The following is a 21843-nucleotide window of genomic DNA, read 5'->3' as shown; positions in this document are numbered from 1 at the left end:
CCTCTACCTCTCTCTCTCTCTCTTCGTTCTCTTTCTGTCTCACTCTCTCTTATTCTTTCTCTCGTTCTTTCTCTCTATCTATCTTTTTCTGTGGTTATATTTCTCTTTCCCTCTGTTTCTCTTTTATACTTGGAGAAGCTCTAGACCGCCCAGAGCAATCGCCCTAGTTAGGGCTGATTGAGAGGCTGACGAAAAACGACCCCGTCTGTACACGGGAAAAGGCGAAGAAGAAGAAGAAACTGATAAATATGGCCAAACTGGGTTTTTTCACCTGCTTAGGTTTAACTAAAATAAAAAAAAACTTCGGACATCTTTAGTGACGAAACCCTCCATTTGGCGGAAAGCTATGCCCATTTTAACCTCACCTAGCCTGAGTGGGACCGGGCAAAGCTAGTAGCATGCGATTGTCCAGGTGGCCACCTATTCGGATACCAACCACACGCAATGTTGCTTCAGTAATCCACTTTACTTTCTTGTATCTGTTTTGAAGATTTACAAAAAAGAATTTTAATGTAATTTTCTCCTTTAATTCATCAAGTGATTTGATTTTCCAGATTTGTCGTTGGCCAATACGTCGGGTATACCATTTGTTAACTATTTTTTTTGATGAGAGAGTTGTGTTCTGAAAAATCAATAAATGGAAACTTATAAAATTAAATTAAAATTAAAGACCCTCCCCCTGCAAATTCTCTGATTACAGTATCTCTATTACAGCACTCTTCATAATTAGCCATCTTTGTTCTTCTTCCTTCTTCTTTTTTCTTCTCCTTCCTCTTCTTCTTTCTCTTCATTCTTCTTCTATCTCATTCTTTTTCTTATTGGTCTTCTTCTTCTTCTGCCTCTTCAGTCTTCTTCTCCTTTCTTCTTCTGCTTCTTCCTCTAATTCTTCTCCTCCTCCTGATCCTTCTCTTCCTCTTGTTCTTCCTTCTTTTTCAATCTTATTCTTCTTATTCTTTCTCCTCCTCCTTCTTCTTCTTTACTTCTTCTTCAATCTCATTCTTCTTCTCCTTCATTCGCCTTCTTCTTATTCCTCCTACTCCTTCTCCTCTTCTTCTTCCTCCTCCACTTCCTTTTCTCTCTTGACAAGAAATCTCTCCATCATAGTGTTAAAATAATTTAAAGTTTGTTTTGTTGAAAATAATGAGGTACCTACTTTTTTTTCTACTTTTTATACCTATGATTTGTTATTTTAAAAGTGCTCTTCCCAAATTTAACTAACCCCAAAAAATACGTTTTCCAGGGGTTCCTCAAACTGGGATTTCAATTCAGTAACGAAAGACAGGTTTGTTTCCGCTATAACTCTAGAATGTCTCATAGAAGGAAAGTCCGACATCTCCACTAATATTTCATTCATTGCGCATTGCATACTTAAATAGTTATACGGCGCTCACACAAATTCAACATTGGACCAGGTGGTTCGAAATTTTGGGAACCCCTAAATTCAGATCCACTTACCTTGCAACCCCTTAAGAGGAATCCTAAGGACATATATAGAGAGAGAGAGGGATAGATGAAAAGAGAGAGAGAGAACAGAGAGAGATAGGAAAAGAGTGGGATGGAGAGAGAAGAAGAAATAGAGAACTAAATAAAAAGAGAGAGCCAGAGAGAGAGAGAGAGAGAGAGAGAGAAATAAGCGCAATAAAAACGCAGTTCCCTGTGGAACACTCAAGAGAGAGAGAGAGAGAAAGGGGGGGGAGAGAAATAGAGGGATTTCTAAAGGATTTTGAAGTGTCATTTCCAGTAAATAAGGTAAAAAAAAGGAGAGGGAAGAAGAGAGGAAGAGAGAAGGAAAAGAAAGGAGAAAGAGGGAGGGAGAGAGAGAGAAAGGAAAAGAAGACGGAAGAGAATTAGGAGGACAGAGGGAAAAGGGAATGTATATTTTGAAAATTTGGACCGATTGCAATACTTTCTCATTACCTTGTATAGGTTCCCTATACGTAAGGGTAATAGAAAGTAAAAAAATGTGTCCGCAATTAGGTGGTGGGAGGGTCAAATGAATATTTGCAACCAGAAGTAGCCCAAGGGTCAGGGTGCAATAGTCCTACATACTGGACTCCGCACACAGGAATTTCACCAGAAAAAAAAGCCCAAGGGTCAAGGGGCTCCCGGCTTGGCAACCAGCCAGAGGCTGGCAGATTGTTTATGTATGTTTTTTTTAAATATATATAATCTTTCACCAGAAAAAAAAGCCCAAGGGTCAAGGGGCTCCCGGCTTGGCAACCAGCCAGAGGCTGGCAGATTGTTTATGTATGTTTTTTTAAAAATATATAATCTCTTCTTCTTCTTCTTCTGGAGGAGGGAGAGAGGTTTGAGGGAGGGAGAGAAAAGTCAAGGTTACAAGTCAATTATAAGGAAAAGTTCAAGTCCAAGGTAGTTGTATCTCTCTTTTCCTCTCTGTCTACCTTTCTCTCTCTCTCTCTCTCTCTTCTTCTATCCCTCTCTCCCTTTCTCTTTCTCTGTCTTTTTTTAAGTTTTTTTTTAAGTTTTCATGTTTTTTTATCTATACTGTTTAGTGTACGCTGAGTTTACTGTTATGTAAGAAGTTCAGATTTATTTCACATCATTCAATTCATTGTTATTTTTATCTATCCAAAATGTCAGAGAGCTAGGAGTTCGAAACAAAAGTGAAAATAATTCTTAAAAAAAATTTTTTTTTTTTTTTTTTTTTTTTTTTTTTTCAGTGTCAACTAGCAAGGAGGGTAGCTTGGCATTAAGGTTTCTTATCAAAATCAGTGTGACGGGGTTTCAAAAAGTTCCCGAAAAGTTTTCCTGCTGTCCAAACTTCACAATAACCTAATTAGGTATTTGTTTTTTGTTCTGAAAACAATTTCTCTTAAATTTCGTTCTAAAAACCCCTTTCCATGGAATCTGACTTCCTCAATCCCTTTCCTCCTGTAATTTTGTTCTGAAATTTCTTCCCGCCTGAAATCTTACTTCTTCCATTTTACTCCAACTAATGAAGAAGAAATCTATAAATACCTATATAGGAGAAATTAAAAGTAGATCGAGTCCTGGTCCTGATCTTATACAAAGTAAAATATTGAAATTAATTAGACCTCACATTTGTAAAGTTTTAGTTTATTTAATAAACCTGAGTTATGATACTTGTACATTTCCATCCATTTTTAAAGATGCAACAGTCATACCAATTTTCAAAAAAGGTGACACCACAAATTTAAATAACTATAGACCCATTTCATTAACATCAGTCATAGGGAAAGTATTTGAAAAATCAGTAAAAAGGAGAATCGAAAATTTTGTTGAAGAAAACAAGATTTTAAGGGACAATCAATTCGGCTTTAGGAAATCAATCGGGACTGATGATGCACTTTTTTCTTTTTCATCTTTCATATATGAACAACTAAATAATTCTAAAAAAATTCTAATTTTATCATTGGATATAAAAAAGGCATTTGACTGTGTTAATAAAACCACATTAATAAGAAACTTGGAAAAAATTAAAATAACTAATAAAGCTCTTGAATGGTTAACATCTTATCTTTCAAACAGAAAACAAAAAGTTAGACTAAACAACTTTACTAGTGATGACTCAACTCCGCTCTATGGTTTAAGTCAAGGCACAGTGCTTTCTCCATTATTATATATATTATATACAAATAACATTACATTAATTAGTAAAGCTAGAGTCTATACAGAGAGAGAGAGAGAGAGAGAGAGAGAGAGAGAGAGAGAGAGAGAGAGAGAGAGAGAGAGAGAGAGAGAGAGAAGAAAGAGAGCTATCAGACACAATGAGTACAATGACAATAAAAAAAATGGACATACAATTGGCAATTAGTACAGTCTCTCTCTCTATCTATCTCTCCTCTTTCCATCTCTCTCCTATATGTCTCTTTCCTCTCTTTGTATTTTGTACAATGTACAAATCTGTTTCCCTCTCTCTCTATCTGTTTCCCTTTCTCTCTCTTTCCCATTCTCTCTCCGACTCTCTCTCTCTCTCCCTATACAGCCATCCCTCTCTCTTTTGCATTCTCTCACTCGTCCCTTACATTTTGTCTCTCTCTCCCTCCTTCTCTCTTTCTCTCTCCTTTCCCCTCTCCTTCTCTCTCCTTTCCCCTCTCCTTCTCTCTCTCTCCTAGTTTAATCCCATTTCCCTCTCTCTCTCTCCCTCCTTTCCCCACCTCTCTCTCTTTCTCTCGCTCCTACTTTAATCCCATTTCCTCTGTACACATCTATTCTATTGTGAAAACATCCCAAAGGTAGGGTTTTTTTTACTCTTAGACAGAAAAAGAGAAAGAGAGAGAGGGAGAGGGGAGAGAAAAAGTTATTTGAGAAAGATCGAAGAAGACAGAGTATAGCTAAAGAAAAAAGAGAGAGGGAGCGATAAATTGGGTGGTATAAATAGAAGAACTGAGAGAGAGAGAGAGAGAGAGAGAGAGAGAGGAAAAGAAAGAAGAGAGAGAGAAGATAAGATATAAAAAGCTCAGAGAAAGGAAGAAGAGAGAGCTTTCATAAGAAAGAGAAAAATAGAGAGAGAGAGAGAACTTGAAAAGAAATAGAGATAGAAAATAACTGAAATGAGGGTCAAAAAGAGGATTAGAATTAAGTTGAGACTGAGAGAAATAAAGAAAGAGAGAGAGGGAGAGTAAAAAAAGAAAAGATGAGAAGAGAGGGAAAGAAAAATTGAGATACAAATGTAAAAGTTAATGGAGAAGAAGAAGAAGAAGAAGGGGGAGAAGAAGAAGAAGAAGGGGGAGAAGAAGAAGGAGAAGAAGAAGGAGGAGAAGAAGAAGGAGAAGAAGAAGAAGAAGAAAGAGGAGGAGGAGGAGGAGGAGAAGAAGAATAAGAAGAAAAAGATGAAGAAGAAGGAGGAGAAGGAGGAGGAAAAAAAAATTCAACGCAAAACAGTGATAAAGAAGTTTGAGTATTACAGAGAAATTATTAAGTTACTTCTTTTATTCCTCCACTCCTCCTCCTCCTCCTTCTTTTCGAGAGAGAGAACTTGAAAAGAAATAGAGATAGAAAATAACTGAAATGAGGGTCAAAAAGAGGATTAGAATTAAGTTGAGACTGAGAGAGATAGAAATAAAGAAAGAGAGAGAGGGAGAGTAAAAAAAGAAAAGATGAGAAGAGAGGGAAAGAAAAATTGAGATACAAATGTAAAAGTTAATGGAGAAGAAGAAGAAGGGGGAGAAGAAGGAGGAGAAGAATAAGAAGGAGAAGAAGAAGAAGAAGAAGAAGAAAGAGGAGGAGGAGAAAAAGAAGAAGGAGGAGGAGAAGAAGAAGAATAAGAAGAAAAAGATGAAGAAGAAGAAGGAGGAGAAGGAGGAGGAAAAAAAAATTCAACGCAAAACAGTGATAAAGAAGTTTGAGTATTACAGAGAAATTATTAAGTTACTTCTTTTATCCCTCCACTCCTCCTCCTCCTCCTCCTCCTTCTTTTTATCCTCCTAAATCTACTTCTTCTTCGTCCTTCTCCTACTCCTCCTCCTTCTACTGCATCTTCTCTTCCTTCTTCTTTTCCTTGTTCTTCTTCTCCTACTCCTCCTCCTCCTTCTTCTTCTTCTCCTTTTCCTGCATCTTCTTTTTCTAACTTTCTTCTTTTAATCTCCTCCTTCTCCTTCTTCTTCCCCTGTTCCTGCATCTTCTTTTTCTAACTTTCTTCTTTTAACCTTCTCCTTTTCCTCCTCCTTCTTCCAATCTTTTTCTTTTCCTACTACTCCTCCTCCTCCTCCTGCTTCTTTTTCTTCTTCTTCTCCTTTTCCTGCGTATTCTTTTTCTAACTTTCTTCTTTTAATCTTCTCCTCCTCCTCCTTCTTCTTCCTCTTTTCCTGCATCTTCTTTTTCTAACTTTCTTCTTTTAACCTTCTCCTTTTCCTCCTCCTTCTTCCAATCTTTTTCTTTTCCTTCTTCTCCTGCTCCACCTCCTTATTTTGTTTTGTTTTTCTATCTATTTATTATTCTATTTATATTTTTTTTGTAGAGTTACTTTTATCTTTTTTTTAATTTTGTGAAATCTTTGAATATTGTTCAGAATTCTTTTTCTAACTTTCTTCTTTTAACCTTCTCCTTTTCCTCCTCCTTCTTCCAATCTTTTTCTTTTCCTACTATGCTGTCATAGATAATGTTCTTTGGGAATTGACACTTTAAAAACTTTTACACAATACAAGAAACAGGGTTTTTCACTACCTAGGCATCGGTATCATATTTTGAGAGCCTAGTTAGCTTGGTTGGTAGTGCGTCTGCCTTGTAAGCGCTAGGTCTTCTATCCTCCCTTCCTTCTCTCTTCGATTCCGGGACGATAAGACCTTGGCAGTTACAGTTCCCTCGATCAAGAAAGTAGATTTTTTTTTTTAGTCCAGATGTCTTTCACATTACTCTGTATGTTCTATTCATCTCCTTTTTCTTCGCCTTTTCCCGTGTACAAACGGGGTGGGCGTTTTTCGTCAGCCTCTCAAACAGCCCTAACTAGGGTGATTGCTTTCGGCTGACGTTTGGTTTTGGCTACAATTTTTTTAACGAGTGGATGCGCCTCGCACTCGACCTTTGCTTTTTCTTCCAAGGGAAATTTCAGGCAGGTATCCTCCCTGTTTAAAGTCCGCTAGCCAGACCCAGTATGTTGTATCCTGTTCCTGTGCTATCTAAATAGACAAACCTCCACACCTATAGGAATCTCTCCTACACCATTACGATGATGGCAACTTTTATGACAAGGTTTAAGGTTTTTGCTAGCACAAAATTCTACCGGGGGTTCCACCTTGCCCTGCCTTCCCCCACCTCTTGTAATCCCACAGTCTCCTCTATTTTAGGGGGGCGGGGTTCACTTTGCCCTACATTCCCCCACCTCACTTAACCCTTTGTTTGACAATGGATAGATCTCTACTCATATCATTTAAAGATTCAAAAAAGCCAGCCTAGTTAGCTTAGTTGGTAGTGCGTCTGCCTTGTAAGCGCTAGGCCGCGGGTTCGATTCCCGATTCGCCCAGAGCAATCGCCCTAGTTAGGGCTGATTGAGAGGCTGACGAAAAACGACCCCGTCTGTACACGGGAAAAGGCGAAGAAGAAGAAAAAACTGATAAAGATATGGCCAAAGTGGGTTTTTTCACCTGCTTAGGTTTAACTAAAATAAAAAAAACTTCGGACATCTTTAGTGACGAAACCCTCCATTTGGCGGAAAGCTATGCCCATTTTAACCTCACCTAGCCTGAGTGGGGCCGGGCAAAGCTAGTGGCATGCGATTGTCCAGGTGGCCACCTATTCGGATACCAACCACACGCAATGTTGCTTCAGTGATCCACTTTACTTTCTTGTATCTGTTTTGAAGATATGCAAAAAAGAAGTTTAATGTAATTTTCTCCTTTAATTCATCTAGTGATTTGATTTTCCAGATTTGTCGTTGGCCAATACGTTACCATACATGATGACGTTATATCTCATCTGAACATATCTTCCATTAAAGATGAGGACGGGGGAGAATTCACGTGTACGGCTCGCAACTCGATAGCCAGTGTATCGCATTCGGCGCGGATAAACGTTTATGGTGAGTCCGTTTCTGTTGTAGTGAACCGGGGCCTTTTTATGGCCCAAGATTGCAATCGGAGTTTTTTTTTCGTAATTGACAACATAGAGTTCTTTGGAGGCAAGCAGTCTGGTCGGCACGGGATTCACATATCCCTAATACGCCATCGGAGTGTGTGTGTGTGTGTGTGTGTGTGTGTAATGGTTTGATAGAGGGAACTGTAACAAGGGGAAGTCTTATTATTTTTTTCTTCCTTTTTTTTCTTTTACCTTTTAATTTTCTTAAATTGCAATTTATCTATAAAAACAAAACTTGTTTAACGTCCCCCAGCCAGACTAAGCTGGACTACTCCCTGTTTAAAGTCCCCCCGCCGGATTAAGCTGGTCTACTCCCTGTTTAACGTCCCCCAGCCAGACCAATTTTTATTATTATTATTGTTCTTTATTGTTTGTTTATATTTTATATTTTGTAATTTACTTTATTTTGTTATTTATTTTCCAGAGCCTCTGGGCCGAGAAAAACCGAAAGTGAGCATAGAGAAGTACATGAAGCTCACGGTAAAGCTGGGTGATGACGTCATTCTCCCCTGCGTTGCTCAAGGTCATCCCCTTCCCACCTACTCGTGAGTAACCTGCTTACTGGCGCACCCATTTTCATATTGAGCCAGCCTACATTGGGGGAAAAAAGGAAAACAATATAATTCTAGAGGAGTGTAAACCATATAAATTTATAAGAGGGTAAACCATATGAATCTTATAAGGGTTAAACCAAACAACATGATTTTTAAATAGGTGAACCATATAAATCTAATAGGTGTCAACCATGTAAATATCAAAGGGGACAAACCACATAAATTTAATCGGAGATAAACCATTTAAATCTAAGAAAGTTTAAAAATGGTATCGAAAGTAATTCTAGAGGAGTGTAAACCATATAAATTTATAAGAGGGTAAACCATATGAATCTTATAAGGGTTAAACCAAACAACATGATTTTTTTAAATAAGTGAACCATATAAATCTAATAGGTGTCAACCATATAAATATCAAAGGGGACAAACCATATAAATATAATCGGAGATAAACCATATAAATCTAAGAAAGTTTAAAAATGGTATTGAAAGTCATCCTAGTTAGATTGAAACGTCGTCGTCGCCTGCCTTTTTCTATCCCCCCTTTTTTTCAGGTGGTATCGGGAAATCAGGGAAGATCGCACGAACCTGAAGTCTCTCGACCTGACCAACCCACGATACAAGATTCTGGTGGATAATGCAGGGCTCCTGAAGATATCTAACGTGAGGCTGGAAGACGAGGGGAAGTATCTGTGCTGGATTAACAACACGGTTGGAGAGGATACCATTCAAATAACGCTGTCTATTACGTGTGAGTATACTGTGTGGCTGGGGGACGTTAGACAAGGAGTAGACCAGCTTAGTCTGGCTGGGGGACGTTAGACAGGAAGTATACCAGTTTAGTCTGGCTGGGGGATGTTAAACAGGGAATAGAACAACTTATTAAAAGCAGAGAGAACCCTTTGAGGAACTGCCAGCTTGCTGGGCTGGTTAGGGTTAGCTGTTCTCCTCCCTGTTTATAGTCCCACAGGCAGACGCTAGTCTTCTCTCTGTTTAACGTCCCCTAGCCAGACAGGTTAGGCTAATGTGAGGAGGCGGCTAGCCTGTCCATGAATGGAGGGCTAAACCCCCATCACTAAATTGGACTCTTGGTATGTTGAGAAGCGCTGAGCCCTCGTTCGTAGGTTCGAATATAAAGTTTAAACATCACAAACTAGGAGGAGGTGAAAGAGGAAGAGAAGGAATAAGGGGAGAGGAAGGAAGAGGAGGAAAAATAGAGAAGAGGAAAAAGAGAAGGATAAAGAGGAGGAAAAGGAAGGGAAGGGAATAATGAGGAGGTCAAGAGGGAAGGAGAAAGAGGAGGGAAATAGGGGACAAGGAGGCAGACGGTACGAAGAGAAGGGGAGGAAGAAGAGGCAGAAGAGAGAGGAGGAGAAAACGAATTGAGAGGGAGGAAGAGGAGGAGGAGAAAAAGGAGAGGGAGAGACGAGAGGAGAGGGACCAGAAAATTCTGAGTAGATTAAACAACATAAAACTTAATTAAAAATTGAAAAAAACATCATCTCGTCCAATACAAAAGGTCAAAAAATTTGTATCATGCAAATGATTGATTCCGTGACTGGCTGTTGCGGGGCCCACTCAGCCTCATGAGGAAAATGAGTAGCTGTGTAATATAAATGTGAATAGCGACCGATGCCAACATGGGTAAACATTGGGTGCTGGATTCTTGAGATATTTGGAAAATCCCACAATGCTGTAGTGAGCACCAAAGTTGTTTTCTAAATCTAATAACAGAAAGGAATGGCATTTATTTATTTATTACTATTCTAGGGTCAAGAAATTTGTATCATGCAAGTGATTGATTCCGTGACTGGCTGTTGCGGGGCCCACTCAGCCTCATGAGGAAAATGAGTAGCTTTGTAATATAAATGTGAATAGCGACCGATGCCAACATGGGTAAACATTGGGTGCTGGATTATTGAGGTATTTGGAAAATCCTACAATGCTGCAGTGAGCACCAAAGTTGTGATCTAAATCTAATAACAAAAAAGAATGGCATTTATTTATTTAGGTATTACTATTCTGTTCTAATTTTCAGGTAATCCCTACATCAGGCCCATGTCCAAAGTAATCGCTGTAGCCGGCAAAGACCTCACAATCAAGTGCCCAGTCGGCGGGTATCCTATCGAAACAATCACATGGGAAAAGGAAGGCAAACTGTTACCATTGGATATGAGACACAAAGTATTCCCTAATGGAGTTCTCAGGATACAGAATGTCAATAAGCTGACTGATTCAGGTAAGCTTCTACTATGGCAGACCCTGTATAGTACAGACAAGTGGTCGACCCGTCCTTTGTACGGGATAGGCGCGGCGTAAGAGGCATGACTTTGGAGCTCCGCCAGTTTGAATCAAGATCAAATATGACAAATTTAAGCCTCTGTCACTCTCAGTACTCTTCTAAACAACCACAAAAAATTTCATCATAAACGGTCGAGCCATTTTCTCCTGAAAACAACAAAAAAAGGTCTATTTCAGCGTAACAGACAGGCAGACCAAGAACGTCTCACTTTTTTATATTTCCAGCAAACCGGGATTCTCCCTTCGGTTCTTCCACCCAACTGATTTCTTGGTCTTCTTGTTACAGGCACCTATCTCTGTCAGGCCAAAAATCACGAGAAACAGTTCCATCGGCGCGACGTACAAGTGTATGTATCCACACCGCCCAAAATCCTGCCCATGCCTTCTGCTCTGGCTGGAATACTCAGAGAAGGTAAGCCCATATAAATATAAGAGGGGTAAACCATATAAATCTGGCGAGATAAACCATCTAAATATGAGAAAGGTGAAACCATGTGATATAATAGGGGGTAAACCATGCAAATCTCGGTGGATAAACCATCTAAATGTGAGCGGAGGTAAACCATTTAAATCTAATAGGCAATAACCCATCTAAATGTAAGAGGTAAACTGTAAGCCTCGTGGGAACATTGGAGAACATACTTAAATCGAGGAGCTACTAGTAGCGGCATTACCAGAGTAAAAAGATTGATGAATGAGAATCAACAGTAAAGGAGGCACTTGGAAATGCTGTGGTACCCACAAAAGTTGTGAAAAAGCTCTCTGATTTACCACAAAAAATTCATGATTTGATTTTTTTAAATACTTAATTGAAGACTCAGTAACTCTGTGAAGGTCCATTTTAACTATTGGGTTGTATGGAAAACGAATACTACTTCCTTTCAAACCATTTTCTGATTATTTTTTAGCCCTTTCAAACCATTTCTGATTGTTACCCCGTTCAAATTCTTCTCTTCAGGTCAGCGTGTAGCTCTCACTTGTCAAATCCTAGAGGGAGACCTCCCCCTCAGCTTCGAATGGAAGAAAGACGGCAAGCTCATACAGGGTGTCTCATCGTACGGTAACATACAGGGTGGGAGCAGTGTGGGGAGCTCGATAGTTATTCGACGGGTGGACGAGTTCACGTCGAGTTTGGTGATTGAGAAGATTCACTCGGTGCATTCTGGTGAGTATTTCCGATGGAATCCGTACTTTAAAAAAAAGCGTTTTTTTTTTAATCTGCTCATATACTTAAGTAGGTGAAAAGCCCCACTTTGGCAAAGAAGATGAGTGGTTCACCGACGTTTTTATTTCGTAGCAATGCCACATTACTGCTACTGCTACAAAATAATTGAAACGTCGTCGTCGCCTGCCTTTTTCTATCCCCCCTTTTTTTCAGGTGGTATCGGGAAATCAGGGAAGATCGCACGAACCTTAAGTCTCTCGACCTGACCAACCCACGATACAAGATTCTGGTGGATAATGCAGGGCTCCTGAAGATATCTAACGTGAGACTGGAAGACGAAGGGAAGTATCTGTGCTGGATTAACAACACGGTTGGAGAGGATACCATTCAAATAACGCTGTCTATTACGTGTGAGTATACTGTGTGGCTGGGGGACGTTAGACAAGGAGTAGACCAGCTTAGTCTGGCTGGGGGACGTTAAACAGGGAGTATACCAGTTTAGTTTGGCTGGGGGACGTTAAACAGGGAGTATACCAGTTTAGTTTGGCTGGGGGACGGTAAACAGGGAATAGACCAACTTAGTCTGGCTGGGGGTACTTTGAACAGGGAGTAGACCAGCTTGATTTGGCTGGGGGACGTTAAACAGGGAGTATACCAGTTTAGTTTGGCTGGGGGACGGTAAACAGGGAATAGACCAACTTAGTCTGGCTGGGGGTACTTTGAACAGGGAGTAGACCAGCTTGATTTGGCTGGGGGACGTTAAACAGGGAGTATACCAGCCTCAAATCCCCTTTGCTAAAGAAAATTTCTTTATTTGCTATTTAATAGCAAAGGTTGAGTGCGAAGGACATCCACTTGTAAAATTGATTGAGAGGTTGACGAAAAACACCGACCCCGTCTGAACGCTGGAAAAGGCGAAGAAAAGGAAGAAGATTGTGTTGTAAGTAATCAGTTTAGGGCTAAGAGACTCGTTTGTTTTGATCACTAAAACTGTTTTTCTCTTCTATTGGGTTATGTGGAAAACGAATACGACTTCACTTTTGTTAAAGGGTAAAACTTATTTATATAATCCCATACATGCTCATCCATACAACCCAATAGTTAAAATGGACCTTCACAAAGTTACTGAGTCTTCAATTAAATGATTATATTATCTCTTCGTTTCAGCTCCTCTATCTATTCAAATCACACCTCAGTTAGAAACGATAGACCTGGGGAAGGATGTCTCCATACATTGTAAGGTGTCCGGGTTTCCAGTATCTTCTCAATCATTACTGTGGTAAGTACCCACCTTTGTGGCCGAGTGGTCAAGAGCACTGACTTTCAACCCGAAGGTGCTGGGTTCGAACCCCGGCCCGGGCGAAAATTTTCCAACCACATTTTCCGTGTTGAGACGGGGTCGGCGTTTCTCGTCAGCCCTCGAGTTGATGCCGTTGGCACTCAACCTTTGCTAATTCTTTAGCAAGGCGAATTTCAAGCTGACATGGTCCCTGTTTAAAGTCCCCCAGTCAGGCTAGGCTGGTCTACTCCCTGTTTAACGTCCCCCAGCAAGACAATTCCAGTTTCTTTCTATTATATTTTCCTTGTTTCTCGTCAGCCCTCGAGTTGATGCCGTTGGCACTCAACCTTTGCTAATTCTTTAGCAAGGCGAATTTCAAGCTGATATGGTCCCTGTTTAAAGTCCCCCAGTCAGACTAGGCTGGTCTACTCCCTGTTTAACGTCCCCCAGCAAGACAATTCCAGTTTCTTTCTATTCTATTTTCCTTCAGGTATCACAATGGTCAAATGCTCAATTCCAACGCAAATCGCCTCAAAATAAACCTGACTGATGAGAGACTTCTAATCCGAAATGTAGCCAAGGAGGACAAGGGCATGTACCAGTGTTTTATAAGTAACGAATATGATATGGTGCAAGCAACGTGTGAAATACAACTAGGAGGTACGTATGAACCTTTAAACTACCTTAATTAAGGTATATTATATACGTATTTTCGTGTCCAGAAATTACACCCTGAGTTTGGGTTGCCAGATGACACATCATACTCCTCAAACAGAATTGTTACTTTAAAATCAGATTGAAATGAAGGGCATGTACCAGTGTTTTATAAGTAACGAATATGATATGGTGCAAGCAACGTGTGAAATACAACTAGGGGGTACGTATGAACCTTAAAACTACCTTAATTAAGGTATATTATATACGTATTTTCGTGTCCAGAAATTACACCCAGAGTTTGGGTTGCCAGATGACACAAAGGGCATGTACCAGTGTTTTATAAGTAACGAATATGATATGGTGCAAGCAACGTGTGAAATACAACTAGGGGGTACGTATGAACCTTTAAACTACCCTAATTAAGGTATATTATATACGTATTTTCGTGTCCAGAAATTACACCCTGAGTCATACTCCTCAAACAGAATTGTTACTTTAAAGCCCAGTCGGCGGGTATCCTATCGAAACAATCACATGGGAAAAGGAAGGCAAACTGTTACCATTGGATATGAGACACAAAGTATTCCCCAACGGAGTTCTCAGGATACAGAATGTCAATAAGCTGACTGATTCAGGTAAGCTTCTACTATGACACACCCTGTATAGTACAGACAAGTGGTCGACCCGTCCTTTGTACGGGATAGGCGCGGCGTAAGAGGCATGACTTTGGAGCTCCGCCATTTTGAATCAAGATCAAATATGACAAATTTAAGCAGCCTATGTCACTCTCAGTACTCTTCTAAACAACCACAAAAAATTTCATCATAAACGGTCGAGCCGTTTTCTCCAAACAGAACAAAAAAAGGTCTATTTCAGTAACAGACAGGCAGACCAAGAACTTCTCACTATTTTATATTTCCAGCAAACCGGGATTCTCCCTTCGGTTCTTCCACCCAACTGATTTCTTGGTCTTCTTGTTACAGGCACCTATCTCTGTCAGGCCAAAAATCACGAGAAACAGTTCCATCGTCGCGATGTACAAGTGTATGTATCCACACCGCCCAAAATCCTGCCCATGCCTTCTGCCCTGGCTGGAATACTCAGAGAAGGTAAGCCCATATAAATATAATAGGAGTAAATCATATAAATCTGGCGAAATAAACCATCTAAGTACGAGAAAAGGTGAAACCATGTAATATAATAGGGGGTAAACCATGTAAAATCTAGGTAGATAAACCATCTAAATGTGTGCGGAGGCAAACCATTTAAATCTAATGGGCGATAACCCATCTAAATGTAAGAGGTAATCTATTTAGATCTAATAGGAAGAAAGCCATATAAATATGAGAGGCGGTGAACCATCTAAATATAAAAGCCTCGTGGGAACATTGGAGAACGTACTTAAATCGAGGAGCCACTAGTAGCGGCATTACCAGAGTAAAAAGATTGATGATGAATGAGAATCAACACTAAAGGAGGCATTTGGAAATGCTGTGGTACCCACAAAAGTTGTGAAAAAGCTCTGTGATTTACCACAAAAAATTCATGATTTGATTTTTTAAATACTTACTTAATTGAAGACTCAGTAACTTTGTGAAGGTCCATTTTAACTATTGGGTTGTATGGAAAACGAATACTACTTCCTTTCAAACTATTTTCTGATTATTTTTTAGCCCTTTCAAACCATTTCTGATTATTTTGTTAACCCTTTCAAACCATTTTATGATTGTTAACCCGTTCAAATTCTTCTCTTCAGGTCAGCGTGTAGCGCTCACTTGTCAAATCCTAGAGGGAGACCTCCCCCTCAGCTTCGAATGGAAGAAAGACGGCAAGCTCATACAGGGTGTCTCAACGTACGGTAACATACAGGGTGGCAGCAGTGTGGGGAGCTCGATAGTTATTCGCCGGGTGGATGAGTTCGCGTCGAGTTTGGTGATTGAGAAAATTCACTCGGTGCATTCTGGTGAGTATTTCCGTACTTTAAAAAAAGTGTTTTTTTTTTTTTTTAATCTGCTCATATACCTAAGTAGGTGAAAAGCCCCACTTTGGCCAATAAGATGAGTGGTTCACCGACGTTTTTATTTCGTAGCAATGCTACATTACTGCTACTGCTACAAAATAACTGCTACATTAGACTCATGTGGTCTGTGTCGTAGTATGCCTCTCATCAGATGGGCGAGAAGAGACACAATACTTCCCATTTAGGTGCTGGGTCGACACGAGAACACCAGAAAGTAACCCGTTGCAATATTTGCAGTCGAAAAACGAGTACAAATTTTTGTCGATGGTGGGATTCGAACCAGGGACCTTCTGCATGGCAAGCAAGAGCGTTACCACTGGGCTAACCGTGCCCCTTTAGGAATATTCCTTATATTATGTTCTAGATGTGCAATAAGAGAGGATTTTGCCGAAATTCAAACCGATCTCGAGATATGATTGATATTTCGTGGCAAAGCACAGGCAACCTGCTGCTAATATTAATAGTGGTTTTGTGCTATTTCTTTCACTTCATTTTATTGATTCCAGGGAACTACACGTGTCTGGTGAATAACAATGCAGGTCAAGATGAAGCCAGTGTACAACTCACAGTCAATGGTAAGTTAATACTATTTTAGCTACGAAAATCTTCAAAAGATTTACTAAAAAGAAAAAATTGTAAATTTCCTGAAAATTGGACGTTGGGAAAAGTGACTTTTTTATGGCTTAACGTCACTAGGTACCAATTGAACGAATCCAAATAGAAACTTTCTCATCGGACCTTTCAAGGTTGGTTCCGGAACGGCTGCCCTCCTTCTATCCTGTCTGCTTCTTTCTTCGCTCTCGAGACGATAAGACTTTAGCAGTAACAGTTCCCTTTATCAAACAAATCTAAACATCGTTCAAAGAGGAAATATGCCCCATCTGATAGAAGTGAGAAATTTGTTACATCCACAAACGATTTGTTCCCCAGTAGCTGCTAGCTATTTGTGGGTATGAACATCGGCACAACTTGTTATTCATTTGGTTAATTAGGTATCTAGCTACTCGCATACGTAGAGCTGGGTTTTATGGAAAAGGAATACAAAAGTGAAGTAGTATTCCCTTTTTCCATACAACCCAATAAATAGTTAAAATGGACCTTCACAAAGTTACTGAGTCTTCAATTAAATGATTATATTATCTCTTCGTTTCAGCTCCTCTATCTATTCAAATCACACCTCAGTTAGAAACGATAGACCTGGGGAAGGATGTGTCCATACACTGTAAGGTGTCCGGGTTTCCAGTGTCTTCTCAATCATTACTGTGGTAAGTACCCACCTTTGTGGCCGAGTGGTCAAGAGCACTGACTTTCACCCCGAAGGTGCTGGGTTCGAACCCCGGCCCGGGCGAAAATTTTCCAACCAGATTTTCCGTGTTGAGACGGGGTCGGCGTTTTTCGTCAGCCCTCGAGTTGATGCCGTTGGCACTCAACCTTTGCTAATTCTTTAGCAAGGCGAATTTCAAGCTGATATGGTCCCTGTTTAAAGTCCCCCAGTCAGACTAGGCTGGTCTACTCCCTGTTTAACGTCCCCCAGCAAGACAATTCCAGTTTCTTTCTATTCTATTTTCCTTCAGGTATCACAATGGTCAAATGCTCAATTCCAACGCAAATCGCCTCAAAATAAACCTGACTGATGAGAGACTTCTAATCCGAAATGTAGCCAAGGAGGACAAGGGCATGTACCAGTGTTTTATAAGTAACGAATATGATATGGTGCAAGCAACGTGTGAAATACAACTAGGAGGTACGTATGAACCTTTAAACTACCTTAATTAAGGTATATTATATACGTATTTTCGTGTCCAGAAATTACACCCTGAGTTTGGGTTGCCAGATGACACATCATACTCCTCAAACAGAATTGTTACTTTAAAATCAGATTGAAATGGACAGAATAGAATAAAAGAGAATATGTAGTTATTGGGATAGGGATGGTAACTTTATCTATGTTCCCCTTTTAAAAATTTCACGACTCGTCACTGATAGAGCCTCCTGTTTTATTTCAGACGCCAGTCCTGAACTGATATACAAATTCACAGACCAAACCCTGCAGCCAGGCCCGGCTTTGTCGCTCAAGTGGAAAGGTAGGTGGCACGCCGCCAATGCAGTGAAGCAGAAGTAATATTAGAGAAAGAGGAGTGCAATGAGGGGAAAGAAAGGTAGGTACCTACTACGTGAAGGAGGAGGACACAAATTATGAAGTGAATAAAAGGCGGGGTACAAAATTGATTTCTAATCTTTTTTGGGGTGGGATGGAGTTTGTTTTTTTTTGTGGCACTTGATTTATTTTGGGAGGAACGACTTGGCGGGGTCTTTTTTATGCCACGAAGTGGTATTTTTTGGGTTGAAATAGACAGAATAGAATAAAAGAGAATATGTAGTTATTGGGATAGGGATGGTAACTTTATCTATGTTCCCCATTCCCCTTTTGTTCTCTTCTCTTTCCTTTTCTTTCGCAGTAACAGTTGGTTCGATTTTGATTGGACCAATTGTTTGGTACTTATGATGAAATTTTAATTGCATAGTGCATACACCTACTTGTATGCTTGTCACATACGCCATTCTCCATTTAATAATACACCTCGATAAATTTTATTACTTGTCTTGGACTCGAATCACCAACCTCCAGATACGAAGTCCAACAAGTTACCTAACTTGATCCCAAAGGCAAGGTAAACCTTGACAAATGGAGTGTGCTTGAAGGCATGTTATGTGTTCCAATCTTCCAATCCACTACTTTATTAAACAAGTTGATCAAAACCACATACTATAGTGTGTCCAGATCAATGTGCCAGACATGTCACATGTGCAATGGTAGAGAATCTCTAAAAGGGGAAGCTACGCTCAAGTGTGAAGCTACGGGAAATCCTCCACCTCAGTTTGTCTGGACACTGGACGGATTCTCCATCCCTGAGAACACCAGGTAGATAACTGAACAGTAAAAAGGGATTTAAAAGCACTGTATAACTGCGCTCAAGTGTGAAGCTACGGGAAATCCTCCACCTCAGTTTGTCTGGACACTGGACGGATTCTCCATCCCTGAGAACACCAGGTAGATGACTGAACAATGAAAAGGGATTTAAAAGCACTGTATAACTTCACATACGCCATTCTCCATTTAATAATACACCTCGATAAATTTTATTACTTGTCTTGGACTCGAATCACCAACCTCCAGATACGAAGTTCAACAAGTTACCTAACTTGATCCCAAAGGCAAGGTAAACCTTGACAAATGGAGTGTGCTTGAAGGGAAGGCATGTTATGTGTTCCAATCTTCCAATTCACTACTTTATTAAACAAGTTGATCAAAACTAGAATAGAATAGAATATACCCTGTTCATACTGCCAGAATGAGACTGAAAAGTCCCTTTACTCCCGCAGTCTAAACACTCCCGGTCCCGGTTTTTAGAGACGAGGACTACATGCTACATACTAATACTACTTTGAATTATTGAATTTATCCTGTGTCATTCTGGCAACCCAAATTTTGGTCAGTCCGTCAGTAGTTCTTTTCCCTTTCAGGTGTAGAGGCTACGGAATACAAGGACTTCAGTTACGAGTCCAACGTTCGGCAACATGGCAATGGCTCGCTGGAGTTCCGCAGTGTAAGGATTTCCTGCAATCTGATTGGTTCCTTCATTTTGGGTTGATGACTCATTGCTGTCACATTGATCTGGATGAACTATAATACTAGGTACTTTGAATTTATCCTGTGTCATTTTGGCAACTCAAATTTTGGTCAGTCCGTCAGTAGTTCTTTTCCCTTTCAGGTGTAGAGGCTACGGAATACAAGGACTTCAGTTACGAGTCCAACGTCCGGCAACATGGCAATGGCTCGCTGGAGTTCCGCAATGTTGCCAAACTCAACCAAGGCCATTATCTGTGCGAGGCGAAGAACAATATCGGGTCGGGGATCAGCAAGGTCGTCTTTCTCAAGGTCAACTGTAAGTAGCGCGTGGGAGACCCGGGTTCGATTCCCGCGGAAGAAAAAAAAAACATTCGCGATTTATTAGCTTAATGACTAAATGGGAAATACCTATTCGTTTGCTCCAAAACCCAAGAATTTCAGGGGATTACAAGGTCAACTGTAAGTAGTTCAGATCGCCCGGATTCGATTCCCTACGAAAAAAGTAACTTGAGGCATACATATTGCACGCGGAAGTAACCATTCTTCCTCGTTTCCCAAGGAAGAATGGCCACTTGCTTTGTTATGCGACCCACTCAGCCTCTTATTAAAGTAAATTAAAATAAAAATAAGCGCTTTTTTTAACAAAAGGGTTTTACATCACTGCATACATAACTCCCAAGGTTTTTAATCTCTAGTAGCGCGGTCAGACTTTCTTGACTTCGCGGGGCGGAGAGTTACCGCGCTCCTTAAGGCGCTTATTTTCGCTATCCATTGTACACTAGCAGTTTTGGTTCAGACAAAAAATCTACAACCTCTATTTTCTTTTGCAGCGCCTCCACACTTTCCACAAAAAACGAAACACGTCACTGTACAGAAAGGGGAGAAAGCACATCTTCTGTGTAAGGCAGAGGGAGATAATCCACTGGAAATCCGATGGAAGAATGAAGGACAGAGGATATCGGAAGATGTAGATTCTAGGTAAGATTTTCTAGCTAGGGACGTTAAACAGAGAGTAGACTAGCTTCTGGCTGTGTAACTATTGAGAAGAACAGCTAACCCTAACCAGACTAGCTAGCTGATAGTTTCAAAGAACAAGCACAAGTCCTCACGATGGTTGACTGCGGTTCAGGACAAGCCAATTAAACATGGCTAGAGACCATCATCCCAGTGTATGGCAGATGTGAAACGATGGCGTATAATATCTCTAATAGCGCTGTCAAACTCTCTTGACTTGGCTGCCGCGCTCCTTAATATCTTTTCTTTCTTCTGTCGTCAACTCATCACCATTCGGCTAAAGCTGAAGCTGCTACATACAAACATTCTTCCTTATTTTTCGTAGATATACAATCAGAGAGCAAGTTCTAGAGGATGGCATGATTTCAGAGCTGGGTATAGCCAATGTGTTACGGCAGGATTCGGGAACGCTGTCCTGTTTAGCCACCAACTACCATGGTACGGCTGAGATGACCATTCAACTACTTGTACAAGGTAAATGACTCAGTATCATGGTAAATGTAAATGGTAAATGCAAGGTAAATGACACATTTTTTTCTAGTTAAGCAAGGTCTTTTTACTGAATTGTTACGCGCTCCTTAATATCTTTTCTTTCTTCTGTCGTCAACTCATCACCATTCGGCTAAAGCTGAAGCTGCTACATACAAACATTCTTCCTTATTTTTCGTAGATATACAATCAGAGAGCAAGTTCTAGAGGATGGCATGATTTCAGAGCTGGGTATAGCCAATGTGTTACGGCAGGATTCGGGAACGCTGTCCTGTTTAGCCACCAACTACCATGGTACGGCTGAGATGACCATTCAACTACTTGTACAAGGTAAATGACTCAGTATCATGGTAAATGTAAATGGTAAATGCAAGGTAAATGACACATTTTTTTCTAGTTAAGCAAGGTCTTTTTACTGAATTGTTACTTGTATGTATTATTCTTTAACCCATCAAATATACGAAACCTTGTTTAGACTGCTGGGGTAAAGGGACTTTTCAGTCCTATTCGGGCAGGATAAACAAGGTATATGCTATTCTATTCTATCATTTATTGTATCCATCTTCTTAAACAATTTTGTTTAACCGTCGTTTGGACACCATCGTCTGGACAATCGCACCCAAGACCTATGAAAATAAACAAGACCTTGTTTAGACTGCGGGACTAAAGGGACTTTTCCAGTCTCATTCTGGGAGGATAAACAAGGTGTATTTCATTCTATTCTATTCTACCTATTCTATTCTATCAAACTTTATTTTAAATATGTTTGATAGAGGGGACTGTAACGGCAAAGGTCTTATCGTCCCGAAATCGAAGAGAGAAGGAAGACGGGATAGGAGAAAGCCAGCCGTTCCGAGAACGAACAGTATCTGTTCGGGATAAAATCCGCCCCGGGTGGGAAACGAACCCGCGACCTAGCACTTACAAGGCAGACGCGCTATCAACCAAGCTAACTAGGCTGTTCTAAATGAATCACGGAAGTTAACGGGTGACTAATCGTCGTCTGGACAATCGCATGCTGATGGCTTCCTGGCCCCACTCAGGCTAGGTGAGGTTTATATGAGGAGGTGGTTAGCCGGTAGCTTGTCGCCAAATAAAGGTTAGAGATTCGTAGTAGCTTAACCCATCCTTTAGGGCTGTTCGCCCCTACACCTAGGCCAGAGAGCTCGCTCTGGGGTC

The 21843-nt window shown here is 40.4% G+C and overlaps 1 protein-coding gene across 1 annotated transcript in view; it reads left to right on the top strand.

Annotated features, from left to right (window-relative positions):
- The window catches only part of LOC103517118 (Down syndrome cell adhesion molecule-like protein Dscam2), a gene marked incomplete at both ends in the record, with an annotated part of 61238 nt that overhangs the window by 20576 nt on the left and 18819 nt on the right, over positions 1 to 21843 (top strand). The window contains 16 exons of the mRNA XM_026829329.1: positions 7979 to 8099; positions 8663 to 8859; positions 12742 to 12853; positions 13344 to 13513; positions 14017 to 14145; positions 14494 to 14619; positions 15267 to 15473; positions 16037 to 16105; positions 16684 to 16795; positions 17105 to 17274; positions 17537 to 17614; positions 19056 to 19136; positions 19304 to 19477; positions 19992 to 20139; positions 20501 to 20649; positions 20890 to 20994. Coding sequence (XP_026685130.1) covers positions 7979 to 8099; positions 8663 to 8859; positions 12742 to 12853; positions 13344 to 13513; positions 14017 to 14145; positions 14494 to 14619; positions 15267 to 15473; positions 16037 to 16105; positions 16684 to 16795; positions 17105 to 17274; positions 17537 to 17614; positions 19056 to 19136; positions 19304 to 19477; positions 19992 to 20139; positions 20501 to 20649; positions 20890 to 20994 — 2148 coding nt within the window. The remainder of the gene's footprint in view (positions 1 to 7978; positions 8100 to 8662; positions 8860 to 12741; positions 12854 to 13343; positions 13514 to 14016; positions 14146 to 14493; positions 14620 to 15266; positions 15474 to 16036; positions 16106 to 16683; positions 16796 to 17104; positions 17275 to 17536; positions 17615 to 19055; positions 19137 to 19303; positions 19478 to 19991; positions 20140 to 20500; positions 20650 to 20889; positions 20995 to 21843) is intronic.

Source organism: Diaphorina citri, unplaced genomic scaffold (genome assembly GCF_000475195.1).
Source record: "Diaphorina citri unplaced genomic scaffold, Diaci psyllid genome assembly version 1.1 scaffold1751, whole genome shotgun sequence".
In the NCBI taxonomy this organism is placed as follows: domain Eukaryota; kingdom Metazoa; phylum Arthropoda; class Insecta; order Hemiptera; family Psyllidae; genus Diaphorina; species Diaphorina citri.
This window is presented reverse-complemented; position numbering and strand designations above follow the sequence as displayed.